The sequence below is a fragment of the Gallus gallus genome, chromosome 15, assembly GCF_016699485.2.
Source record: "Gallus gallus isolate bGalGal1 chromosome 15, bGalGal1.mat.broiler.GRCg7b, whole genome shotgun sequence".
NCBI lineage: Eukaryota > Metazoa > Chordata > Aves > Galliformes > Phasianidae > Gallus > Gallus gallus.
In genome coordinates this window covers 6097438-6109456 of record NC_052546.1, presented here as the reverse complement: position 1 = coordinate 6109456, position 12019 = coordinate 6097438, and the positions used below count along the sequence as shown (strand labels likewise).

At 53.9% G+C, this 12019-nt stretch overlaps 1 protein-coding gene across 12 annotated transcripts in view; it reads right to left on the bottom strand.

Moving 5' to 3' along the window:
- Positions 1-12019, bottom strand: part of CUX2 (cut like homeobox 2) — a 53916-nt gene that overhangs the window by 2840 nt on the left and 39057 nt on the right. For 9 of the 12 annotated variants that reach the window (XM_015275554.4, XM_040648437.2, XM_040648438.2 and 6 more), the window contains 17 exons: positions 9723-9824; positions 9502-9625; positions 8300-8376; positions 8144-8210; positions 7931-7979; positions 7701-7805; positions 6915-7109; positions 6778-6836; positions 6657-6705; positions 6453-6552; positions 5105-5752; positions 4392-4493; positions 2628-3403; positions 2067-2226; positions 1171-1431; positions 712-900; positions 357-630 (listed from right to left, as the gene is read on the bottom strand). In XM_015275554.4, coding sequence (XP_015131040.1) covers positions 357-630; positions 712-900; positions 1171-1431; positions 2067-2226; positions 2628-3403; positions 4392-4493; positions 5105-5752; positions 6453-6552; positions 6657-6705; positions 6778-6836; positions 6915-7109; positions 7701-7805; positions 7931-7979; positions 8144-8210; positions 8300-8376; positions 9502-9625; positions 9723-9824 — 3337 coding nt within the window. Of the gene's footprint in view, positions 1-356; positions 631-711; positions 901-1170; positions 1432-2066; positions 2227-2627; positions 3404-4391; positions 4494-5104; positions 5753-6452; positions 6553-6656; positions 6706-6777; positions 6837-6914; positions 7110-7700; positions 7806-7930; positions 7980-8143; positions 8211-8299; positions 8377-9224; positions 9448-9501; positions 9626-9722; positions 9825-12019 lie in introns of those variants that run through there. The other 3 variants (XM_040648436.2, XM_040648435.2, XM_040648440.2) reach the window with 2 other exon arrangements.

Sequence of the window (12019 nt, the reverse complement as noted above, 5' to 3'; positions counted from 1 at the left end):
TACAGTCCAACTGTCCACCTACGACCAATATTTCCCCCCTGAATCATGCCCTTAGTACCACATCTAAATGCTTCTTGAACGCCTCTAGGGACGGTGACTCAACCACCTCTCTGGGCAGACCATTCCAGCACGTGACCACTCTTTTGTAGAAGAAGTTTTTCTGACTATCTAACCTGAACTTCTCCTGGTGCAACTTAAGACCATCACCTCTCATCCTTTGAGCTCTTTCCAGCTTGCAGCCTTCCAAACTCACCCACTTTTGCACTTATTTTCCCCTACCATTTTTTTTTTTTTTAATATCACTATTTGAAGACATATTTCACGGTTATTTTGTGCTTTTTCAGCAGCATCCATACCTGTAGTTGTGGAACCAGTTGATGACGGTGTTGGTCTTGAGGTTGAGCTGGAAGGAGAGCAGCTCGATGGTCTGCTGGGAGGGATAGGGTTCTAGCTGGTAGGCTTTCTTCAAGGCTTCCTTCTCCTCAGGAGCCAGCACCACCCTTGGCTTCTTGATCTGCAGGAGGCTGAGGTCTTGGGGCTGCAGGCCGGGGCTGGCACATTCGGAGCGGGCGCCAGGGGACTCGCTGTCTGAGCCGGCACTCATCAGCCCATACCGACGCTTCAGGTAGGCTGCAGGAGAGGAGACAGAGCTGTGCGCCGCTCAGCCCCCTCCGCCCCGCTCATCCACTGCCACCCAACCCCCATGCTCACCTTTCTTCTCCAGCTTCTTCATGTCACGCAGTTTTTCGACGTTGTGGGGGTCGTTGAGCCAGAGTTGCATGCGGACAAAGGGCTCCCTCCCCTTCAGGCTCAGCTTGTGCCACGGCTTGGGCCTGGAGAGGAGATCGGACACCGAGCCCTGCGTCAGGCCCAGGATGCTCTCCCCAAACAGCCGCTGGCCTGGCAGAGGAGAAGCAGAGGTGGTTAGAGAGGGACAAGTCCCACTACTGTCCAGCCAGACACGTCCAAATCACCCTGCCACAGTGTCACCCCATCTGCATGTCAACCCACCACCCCATCACCCTATCACCCCACCACTCTTTCACCTCATAACCATGTCAACTCATCACTCCACCACCCCATAACATCATCACCCAACACCCTGTCAACAGAGCCAGTCAACCAGGAAGCCACTCGCCTCACCAGCATCTCCCAAAATGGCGCTCGCACCTAAATTGTTGTCCGTCAACACCTCCTTGACCTTCTTGGTGATGGAGTAGGTGTCCAGCTCGGGAGACATGGCGACGATCTCCTGGATGCCCACAGGGCCTTGGCTGTTGGGGTGTGCCTTGCCTGCCACCACTCTGCCCTCGGGCTGCTGGTTTTCCTTGCTGCTCTCCAGGGCAAGGGTAAGGGGCTCCTGCGAGCCCTTCTCGTGCTCAGTGGGGCTGGGGGGCGGCGAGGGGGATGGCTGTGGCTCAGCAGGGCTGGCTGTGTGGCACCAGGGAGAGGACGGGTCAATGGCACTGGTGGGAGGCCACTGCCCAAACCCAATAAAGGGCCGCAAGGATGGAATGGGTAGAGGGGGGGGGATGGCAGCAGGAATGTGAAGGTTATTCTTATTATTCATCTGTTATTTATTATTATTTATTATTCCTGAAAGGAGGAAAGTCAGCAGAGCCTCTCCGGCATCTGTGGCTGAGCAGGAGGCAACAGTGGAATAATTAAAGAGAGAAAACACAATATTAACATAAAAACCCAACTACTTATTTATTCCAGGCACAAAGCCAAGGATTTTTGTTGTGTTTTTCTTTTTCTTTTTTTAACTAGATGACTTTCAAAACCTATTTCTGACAAAATAACATTACAAGGAGCTGTGCAACAGCCCTATCTTGTCTAACATACTAATTAAGGGGGGTTGAAAAGAGCTGGATGTATCAGAGGGGCGGCTTTGGACTGAAGGAAGAATGGGTGATGCCAAGTAGCCTGGGGCAGCTGCTGGTGCTGAAGTGATGCTGTGTGGGATGAGGACATGACCAAATCCTCCTGTATTAGGATGCGGGAGATGGATGGGAACGGTATCAGGATCTTTACAGAGCAAGGGGTGCGGCGGCGGCAGCACTTACCCTGGGAGGGGGTCGGCTGCTGGCTGATGCCTTGCCCCAGCTGGTCCGTCAGCCAGAGCTGCATGCGGATGAAGGGCTCCCGTCCCTTCTGTGTCAGCTTACTCCATGGCTTGGGCCGCGACAGCATGTCACTCACACTGCCCTGGGACAGGCCCAGTACCTGGGTACGGTGCAGGCGTTATGTGCTAGGCTGCTGCCTGGCCATCGTCTCTGCTGAACAGGACGCGAGCCCGGCCGCGCTGGGGCAAGTCACACCCCACGGTATGCCCACATCCCTTGGTCCCAGTGCTTGGTGCAGGTGCTGGGATCACCCTCAGGGCTACCCACTGGGTATGGGTTGTGGGGACAGCATGTTCCCTGTGGGCAGTGCCACCAACCAATTGGTGGTGGCCACCAGGAGACTGTTGGGTTGGGTTGAACATTGAGGACTCTGAGGGGACCCTTGGGGCACAGTGAAGACCCTGGCAGGAGGTGCTAGAGGACATCAACCCGCCCTGGGTGCTGATGTGGACAGTCCCACCCCACCGAGGGGACACCAGACTCCGTTCCCCAGGCTGGTACCTTCTCTCCAAAGATCCTCTGGCAGATGCCGTTCTTGGCCAACTTCTCCTTGACCTGCCGGGTCAGCTCCAGTGTGTCCACCTCCCTGTACATGTACATCTCATACTGCTCTGGTGTCAGCGGAGGCACAGTGGGCTTCAGGGTGCGCGGTACATAGGCAGGGTAGTAGGACAGCCGGCCACCGACCGTTGGCTCCATGCCAGCACCCTCCACCTTCATCTCTGCCAATCGGTGTGGCTCATCCTCAGCTGCCGGCAGCTCATCCTCATTGGCTCCACTCTCAGCAGGCTCACCCCTTGGCCAGCCTCGTCCATTGGCCATGCCAGAGTAGCTCGAGGAAGAGGAGGAGAGCGAAGGCGAAACAGAGGTGTAGGGTCGGCTGAGCAGGCTGCGCTCTGACGCCCAGTGCTGGTCAAAATAAGAGCCAGCATCGCCAATCTCTGACTTCACCTTGCGGATGATGCTCTGCACGAAGGCAGCAGGTGAGAGGACAGCAAGGGGTGTCTGCGGGGGGCCAGGGCTGGCCCCGCTGCCTTCCTCCTGCTTGACATAGGCTGGGACGATGTTCTGGCTGACGGTGGCCAATGTGGAACGCTCAGTGGGCGGTGTGCCTCCGGGTCGCCCGCTGCTCCCTGCCTCCATCTCCAGCAGTGCCTGCTGCTGTGCCTGCATCTCCCGCCGTGCCTGCTCCAGGATGCTTTTGATGGCATCCTCTGAGCTGCTGCCACCCGCCCCGTTGGTCACTGCTTGAGATGTTGATGGGTTTTTGGGCTCTCCTGCAAAGAGGGGAAATGAGGGGAACCGCTAGGTGCAGAACTCATAGAGGTGCTGGCTAGGAGGGGGGGGAAGGCTTTGACATTTTGAATTTTGTTCCTGCCCTGTTTTTGGCTGGGATGGAGTTAGTTTTCTTTCTAGTGGATAGTATGGTGCTGTATTTTGGGTTTAGGGTGAGAGTAACACTGATAACACATGTATGCTTTGACTGTAGCTGTTAAGAGCTTACACTTAGTCAAGGACTTCTCAGCTCCTCATGCTGCCCTGCAGTGAGGAGCTGGGGGTGCACAAGGAGGTGGGAGGTAACAGAGCCAGCACAGCTGACCCAAACTGGCCAAAGGGATATCCCATACCATATTGGCACCGTTCAAAACAACAAAACTAGGGGCAGCTGGCCAGAGAGGCTGGAAGGCAGCCACAACATTCCTGTACCTAAGTGTGATTCCATTTTGACAACTGCAAAATAAATCCCATTACCAAGATGGCAATAAACATGTTTGTTTTCTCTGACTGTTTTTCCACCACTCCTGTCTAATGTAATTCCCCAGGATTCTGCCTTCTCAGCAGACTACCTGTTTTAATATATTTCATTTCTTGTCATTGACTGTGAGCAGAACTGCTTTAATGATTCCTCACACCATGTGGATTGTGTGCTCTCATTTAATTATCTGTTCTGAGAAAGGCAGGATGGAAAAGTTAAGTCCAAAGTTTCTGAAAGCTCAGGTACAGGACAATGTGCACTTGTGCATGAGTGCTTTGTTTCCAGCAATATTTTACCAGCAGTTCTTTCCACAGTCTCCCAAATCTCTCTCCATTGGGAGAAATGGCCTAAAAAGACCCATTCTGGCCAGTGCCATGCGTATGGATGGGAGAAGCTAGGAAGCATTGCCAACCCCTCACAACCACCTTCAGGTCTCAGCCTTGTTTCTGGATGGGATGGCCCAAGGATATGAAGCCTGCAGTCTCCAAACACCTATAGACAGAACACACCTCCCTTCTGTGACTCGATCTCCTTCTTTGCTTGCTCCAAGATGTTTTTGATGGCGTCGTCGGAGCCAGTTTCTGGCGTTCTGATCCGCGGTGTGATGCTACCTGATCAAAGAAGCATTGATTGAACAACAGATTTGCCACCAGCGCTGGTTCTACAAGCTCCACTTGTACATTGGGAAGTATTGACTGTTGCTCATGTCTGGTTATTTTTAGGGATGCTGGATTTACGGAAAATACCACTACTCATTAGTTGCCGGCCCCTAGTGACAGCTCTTGTCTCCAACACGGCATCACCTGGCTGAGGACACATGGGATCAGATGCTACCATGGCAAATCAGAGTATTGCTGAAGAGCCACTGTTCCCAGAGCCAGGAGTTATTTCATGATGGTGACAACACTGTACCGTGGTCCTGCAGCACTAAAACTTGATTATTTTAACAATATATTCCAAAATGTTGATTTGTATACCACAAAACAGCCCAACGGAAGACTAAATGAGTGAAACTCATCCAGGGGCGCACTTTCCGTTATAGACTGTGGCATCCCTGCCCCATGGAGAGCAGTGCCTGGGGCCACTAGGGACAACCCTTGAATGCCACGGGTGACCCCACACAGTGTCCCCATCCATCACCATGGGGCTCAGGTGTGAGTGCAGTGGCGGCAGAGGGGCAGTTCAAGGCAGCACCTGGCAATGGGGCCACCCCACCACTCACCTCTCTGGCGCACCTGGATAGTCCTCAGGGCCAGTACATTCTGCTCATCAGAGAGAAACTGCTTCATCTTGATGAACGGCTCCTTGCCCTTCACCGTCAGCTTGCGCCAGGGCTTGGGCCGGGCCAGGATCTCACTGACAGAGCCCTGCGACAGTCCCAGCACATAGTGCCCAAAGACCCTCTGCCCAATGTTGTGCTTCAGCAGCTGTTCCTTCACCTGGAAGGCAATGTCAGCTGTATCCAGCTGCTCCTCATCAGCTGAGCTGCCCCCGCTGCCCTCAGCAGGCTCATCAGGTGGGCTGGTGGTGGGTGGAACAGTGTTGGGGGGCACGGAGCTGCTTTTGGCTCCAAAAAAAGCAGTGGGGAAGGGTAGTCCCCCTCCAGCACCCTCACTCTTGTAGGGGGGGCCCTGTAGTGGAGGGCCCTTGGGGAGTGGTGCATCCCCTGGGAGCCGCTCTCCCCCTGGGAAGGGGGACAGTGGGAATGTCCGGGGGCCTTCGGGAGCCAGGCCGGGGCCAGGTACAGCTGGGAGAGGAGTGGGAGAGGCTGGCTCATCAGCCGGTGGGTGCGGGAGCTGCTGGGGGGACGGAAATGCCTGTTCCATGCCCAGTGGGTCCTTTCCCGACTCGTCTTCAGAGGGATCCTCCTCTAGAGATGAATGAGAGAGACAGACACGCACTATAGTCCTGCCAGCTAGACACTCTTGCCTCAGTTTCCCTAGATGGGAATTCCCCATCCCATCTCCAGGCTCTTTCTAAGCAGGATCCAACCCCAGTGCCTGCAAGCTATGGTGAACATCATAACTTTGACTATGGTGGTCAAGCTCCGGGCTTGGACCTTTGCCTAAATCAGAGTCCATGTGGAGAAGCAACCAAGTGGTTGGGCACAGATTGACTATGGACACAAATGTTAAAAACTATATATCTATACAGTCTAATAGTAAAGGGACAAGGGGGAATGGTTTTAAAATAAAAGAGGGGAGGCTAGACCTGATGTTGGGAGGGATTTCTTCACTTGGAGGCCGCTGAGGCTCTGGCAGTGCTGCCCAGAGCTGTGGGTGCCCCATCTGTGGAGGTACCCGAGGCCATGGATGGGCACTGGGCAGCCTGAGCTGGGGGGCAGCCAGCACATGGCAGGGGTTGGGTTGGGGGGTTGTAAGATCCCTTCCAACCCATCCATTCCATGATGCTACAAAGTATGTGCGGACATAGCTCTTACAGACATAGTTTAGCGAAGGTCTTGATAGAATTAGGTTGATGGTTGGATTTAATGACCTTAAGGGCCTCTTCCAACCAACGCTTCTACAATTTACGGCACATGAGACAATGTGTGGCCGCCGTTACCCTACCAGTGCTGGCCATCAGGCTGGGCTTCTCCAGCAGGTACTTCTGTGGTGGGTAGAATGCCTCCTTCCCCAGCAGCAGGGCCTCCTCTGGCTTCGACATGCTCTGCAAGGGGCAAAGCAGTGGTGGGATGGGGTGGCGGGGCTCTGGCGGGGCCAGTAGACCTCCCGCATCCCGCCAGGACGCCGGGCCCGCGCCACGGCACTTGCCTGGGGCAGGCTGCAGCTGGCGGATGCCACCTTCATGGCCTTCAGGATGCTGGGGGAGAAACGAGGGGTGGTGAGGCGGGGGATGTCGCCTCGCAGTGCCCAACCGCGGGAGCAGGCCTACCTCAGCTCTGTCTTGATCTCCTCGTAGTCTGCTTGGGCCTGCAGCTTCTCCTCCAGCTTCTGTGGAGGACACACTCATGGTGTGAAGCCAACACAGTCAGATCAGTGCCCACCCTGTGCCCACCCAAGCCCCCACACCTCAATGGCTTCATTCTTGGCGGCCAGCTGTCCCTCTAGCTCAGCAATCTGGTTGGCGGAGGATTCCTCCAGCTCCTGCAGCGAGCTCTGGAGGTGCTGGATGTCCTTCAGGAGCCGTAGGATCTCCCGGTCCTTGGCAGCCAGAGCGACCTCCAGCCTTGACCCTGAGCACATGGAATAGTTCACTTTGTCCTGCTGGGAGAGGGTACAGCATTAGCTCCTGGACACCCAATGCAGGGATACGGGGGCTGTCATTGGCATGGGGTGGGATGGACTCTTCCTCTGTCCTCAGAGGTCTTCCATGTTCAGTGGAATGCTGTAGGAGTGCAAATCCCCCACTTTATGGGCGGCTTCTCCCTATAATGTTGCATGGGCAATGTTAAGACCCCAGATCAGTGGAAAAATGCCTGAATCCCTCCTGCTTCGCTTCTGGGCTGCTCCCAAACATGATGGATACTGCTGAATGCAAAATGGTGCTCCTTGGCTGCACGCATGGGGTGCTCCTGGCTGCATGGGATGCTTCTAGCCATTATGGGATGCTCCTGATCATGATGGGTGCTCCTAACCTCTACGTTGTGCTCTGGGATGCAATGGGATGTTCCCAGCTGCTCTGGATGCTCCCAACCATGGTGGGATGCTATGAACTGTGATGAGATACTTCCAGTTGTGATGGGATGCTCCCAACCACTCTGGGATGCTCACAGCTGCAATGACTGCTTCCAGCCACTTGGGATGTTCCCAACCATTACAGGATGGATGTTCCCCAATGCTATAGGACCTGCTCACCCCAGCAGCACCCTGAGGGGAGCAGCAGGCCAGGCGCAGGGAGCTGTTGACAGCTGCCAGCTGCTCCCTCAAGCTCTCCACCTCCCGTTGCGCAGCCTCGGCACGCTGCAAGAGATCAGAAAGTGTGTGAGAACGGGCACTCCGTGCCTGTGGCAGAACCAAATCCCAGCACCATGCCTGCCTTTCCTGAATATCCTGCTCCCATCTACTACTGGAAATTCTCAGCTTACCTGGTTGGCTTTTTCAAGGTTGGTCATGATCATGGCCACTTCGTCTGCCCTGAAAGAAGAAGCAAGAGGCATCAGGTGGTACACATATGCCAATCCAGAGGCAAGGGACACAAAGTCAGTGGTTGGCAAAAGTCCCTGTAGGACAGCAGCATAGACACACAGATTTAGGGAGCGACCACAACTTTGGGTCTCTTCATGTGCTCTGGGACTCACTTGGAGGCAGCCTCCTCATCGTATTTACACCGTAGCTCCAGCAGCTCTGTCTGCGTCGCCTTCAGCGCTGGCAGTGGGGAAAAAGAGAGAAGACAGAGGTGAGAAGTGGGCTGGGGGATTCAGCACCCTCTGGCTCCCACAGTTCATCCTCCCTACCTGAATGAAGCACCTTGATCTTCTCCTCAGCTTCCCCCAGCCGCATGGCCAGGGTGAGCTGGGCTTCTTGCAGCCCCCTGTGGAGAGAGGGGCATCAGCCATGAGGGTTGGATTTATGTAGTTTATGGTCCTGGTGGTAAAAATTCACTTTGGGTGGAAAATGGCAATACACATTGCTAGAGAAATGGAAAAGCGAGTGGCTACGCACATCGCTAGAGACACAAAAAAAGGGATGCCAACTCATATCATAAGTACAAGTGGTGTTGGCCTTAAGTTGCACCAAGTTGCATTCAGGTTGGATATTAGAAACAATTTCTTCTCCCAAAGAGTGGTGGGGCACTGGCACAGGCTGCCCAGGGAGGTGGTGGGGTCACCATCCTCAGAGGTGTTCAGGAACTGTGGGGATGTGGCACTAAAGGATGTGGTTAGCATGCATGGGGTGATGGGTTGTGATCCTAGAGGTCTTTCCCAACATGAATGATTCTATGATTCTATGATTCTGTGAGTGGACATGGCAGTGATGGGTTGGTCATTGGACTTGATGAACTTAGTGGTCTTTCCCAAACATCAATTATTCTGCGATTCTATGGATAAGGGAATGGCAATGTACATCACTAGGGAAATGGTAGAGGAAATGGAAATGCACATCGCTTAAGTGCACCCAGCACAGCCCCACACTCTCTGGACCCCTGACAATCCTCTGTCCCCAAGAATGGTGTCCCCCAAACCCTGCTGGCCCCGTGGTATACAGGGGTGTTGTCCTAGCTCCGTCCCTGCTTGGTGTCCCCAAATGAAGAGCCAAGACAGGAAAGCAGAAATGCTTCTGCACCAAAATGCAACCCCTCCAGTCATTAATTAGAGGGGGGAAGCAATCAGGGAAAAGTTATTCTGCATTATTTATAGCCCTTACTTGCCAGGAACTTACTCGGAGAGCTCTGCAATTTAGGGTTTAAAGATTCCTCGTTTGTTACGGGTGCGGTGCGTTAAGGAATAGCAATGAAGCGCTGCTAACTGCGCTGCTGGGAAAGCTGGGAGCCTCACAATTAAAAGGCCGCTTAATGAGCTTCGTCCGCCGGCCTCGATTTAAGCAATTTGCTCAAGCAGCACCACGTGGCACACCCAGAAACTGCTGGGAGAGGGACAGACAGACGGACACCACCAGGCAGGAGGTGCCATGGGGGTCCTTTCCTATATCCACGTACTTTTGCTTCTCTGCCTCATTTCTCTGCAGCAAGGTTTCGGCCAAAAGCGCTTTGCTGTCGATGTCAGGGAGTGTGGTCTCAGCCGCCGTGAGCCCAGCTGCTGGCAGCGGTCCCTCTCTCTGCTCTGCGGGAGGGACATGTGTCACACGGTGCTTGGAAGCACACGAGGACACGGATGGGGAGCACTGATGCCACCCATGCACCGTCAGCACTTTGGGTACCTTTGGTGCCGAGGAGCTCCGGGTACTTCTTCCAGGGGCAGCTGAGATCCTTCAGGGGTGGATTTTCAGGCTCAAGGCGCTGGAGCAGCACTGGAGCAGGGTCTGTGGGCAACAGCACTTTGGCGGTCAGGGGTAGGGGACAATCACCAACAGTCCCATCCCACCTTCCCAAGCATGAGTGCCACTATCCTCATTTCCGCACCCTCCACTCCAAGGGCAGCAGCCAACTGCAACCTGCTTAAAACCAGGGATGGAACTCTGAGTGCTACCCCACGTTCCACCACCATGTGCCACCGTAGCCATCCTAATGGATGGAACCCTTGATGCCATTCCCTGCGCTGCCATCATGTGCCACCATTGCCATCCCAACGAATGGAACAGAACCCTTGGCGTGTCATCCCATGTGCCACTCTGTGTGCCACCACCATGTGCCACCATCACCCTCCCAAAGCCCCCCAGGAACTGAGCACTGCTAGGGTCGCATGCAGGATCTTATCCTCAAGCACGGTGGCACCACTGGCCCTGGTCTCCCCAGTCTGGGTGCAGACAATGGCAGTTTGTGCCGAGGTAAGCAGGTGCTTTCAGAGCCGTATGTCTTCCCTCTGTCAGCATTACACCATCATTAGCTAGTGTCTGCTCAGCAGGGTGTGCCATTATGTCTCCCAGGGCTGATGTAATTATACATTGACATAATTAACCCAGCAAGCCCATTAAGCAGGCCAGCTAAAAATTCATCTATAATTATTTGTTGTGTGCATGCTAATGAGTCCATCTGCACTGCCATTGTACAACATGAACAAATTAATTTACAAGTCTGGATTTTTTAATAAGTTCAAGAAAATGCCTCCTATTGAGCCAGGTTAATATAGGTTTGGGGTACTTTATTTTTTTTTCCTTCATGGAAAAGAGAGGAAATAGGTTGGAATTCTCCAGGGTCAAAAAGTTAGATAAACAGGGAAGTGGGATGGAACTGCACAGTGGCAGGCATCCAAGGGGAAAGCAGCATAATGGAGATGGAAAAACCCCAATGTGTGGCTGCCTCTGTGGGGACTGTGGGTGTTTTTGGGGTGTCTGCCCCACATGCATAGGGTTTGGCCTGCGGTCCTCCCTTCTAGCACGCAGCATGGATGCGAGCAGCAAAATGGGTCTGGGGTCCCCCAGGACACCGCTGGACCCCGTAGTGCAAATGTCATCAGTGCCACCCAGCCTGGAATGCTTCGTGGGAGCTGGCATCACAGCTCTGTGTCCATTCAGCTGCGAGCATGCTGTGGAAACCCACCCAAGAATATTGGGAACTGGCCCCTCCACCATCCTGAGCCACAGAGAATGGAGGGTGAAAATACGCAGCACAGCCCCAATGAGGGCTGGATGTTCTCCTGGCCATTAATAACGCCTATAAGCAGGCAAGCTAACGATGCGGGTAATTACACCCATGGCAGAGGGGCCGGGGACCCCCCTGTGCTCCCCGCAGAACCAGGACACAGCCAATAAATGCTGGGGCAGTGTCCAATGCGATGCACGCCGGCAGCTCCGCTTGTCCCCGTAATGAGAAATCACCCTGGAGCTGCTATCCTATAGGCTCTCTCTATATATTTTAATATTTCTGTCTATATAGTAAGTCCCACCACTAGCTGGCGTTATTGGATGTCATTTAGCAGCAGCAGTGCTGCAGCAGGAACTCCAATCTCTGCTGTGTCCCCAACCCTGCCACCATGAGGGCCTTTCTCACATCCCCACAGCTGCCAGCAGCATCAAATGTCTCCAGGGAGCTGCAGCCTATCACTGTGCTTTCTGTGCTGGGGGACAAAGTAAAGCAGAGGGAATCCACAGAGCATCCGTGGTGCATCCAGGTGAATTCACGTGCATCCAGAATGCATTTGTGGTGCATCTGTGGTGTATCCACATGAATCCACAGTGCATCCACACTAATCCATAGTGCATGCATGGTGCATCCACATGAATGCACAGTGCATCCACACTAATTCACAATGCATCCATGGTGCATTCACATACATCTACAGTGTATCCACAGTGCATCCATATTAATCTACTGTGCATCTGCAGTGCATCTACACTTCATCCATGTGCATCCATGGTGAACCCACACGAATCCATCCACAGTGAATCCACCTGAATCCACAGTGCATCCACAGAAATTCACAGTGCATCCATCGTGCATTCACATGCATCCATGGTGCACCCACATGCATCCATCAAGCATTCAAGGTGTACCCATATGTCCCCATGCTGCATCCCAGCACCAGCAGCCCTCATACCACGCTGGCACCTCTCATGCT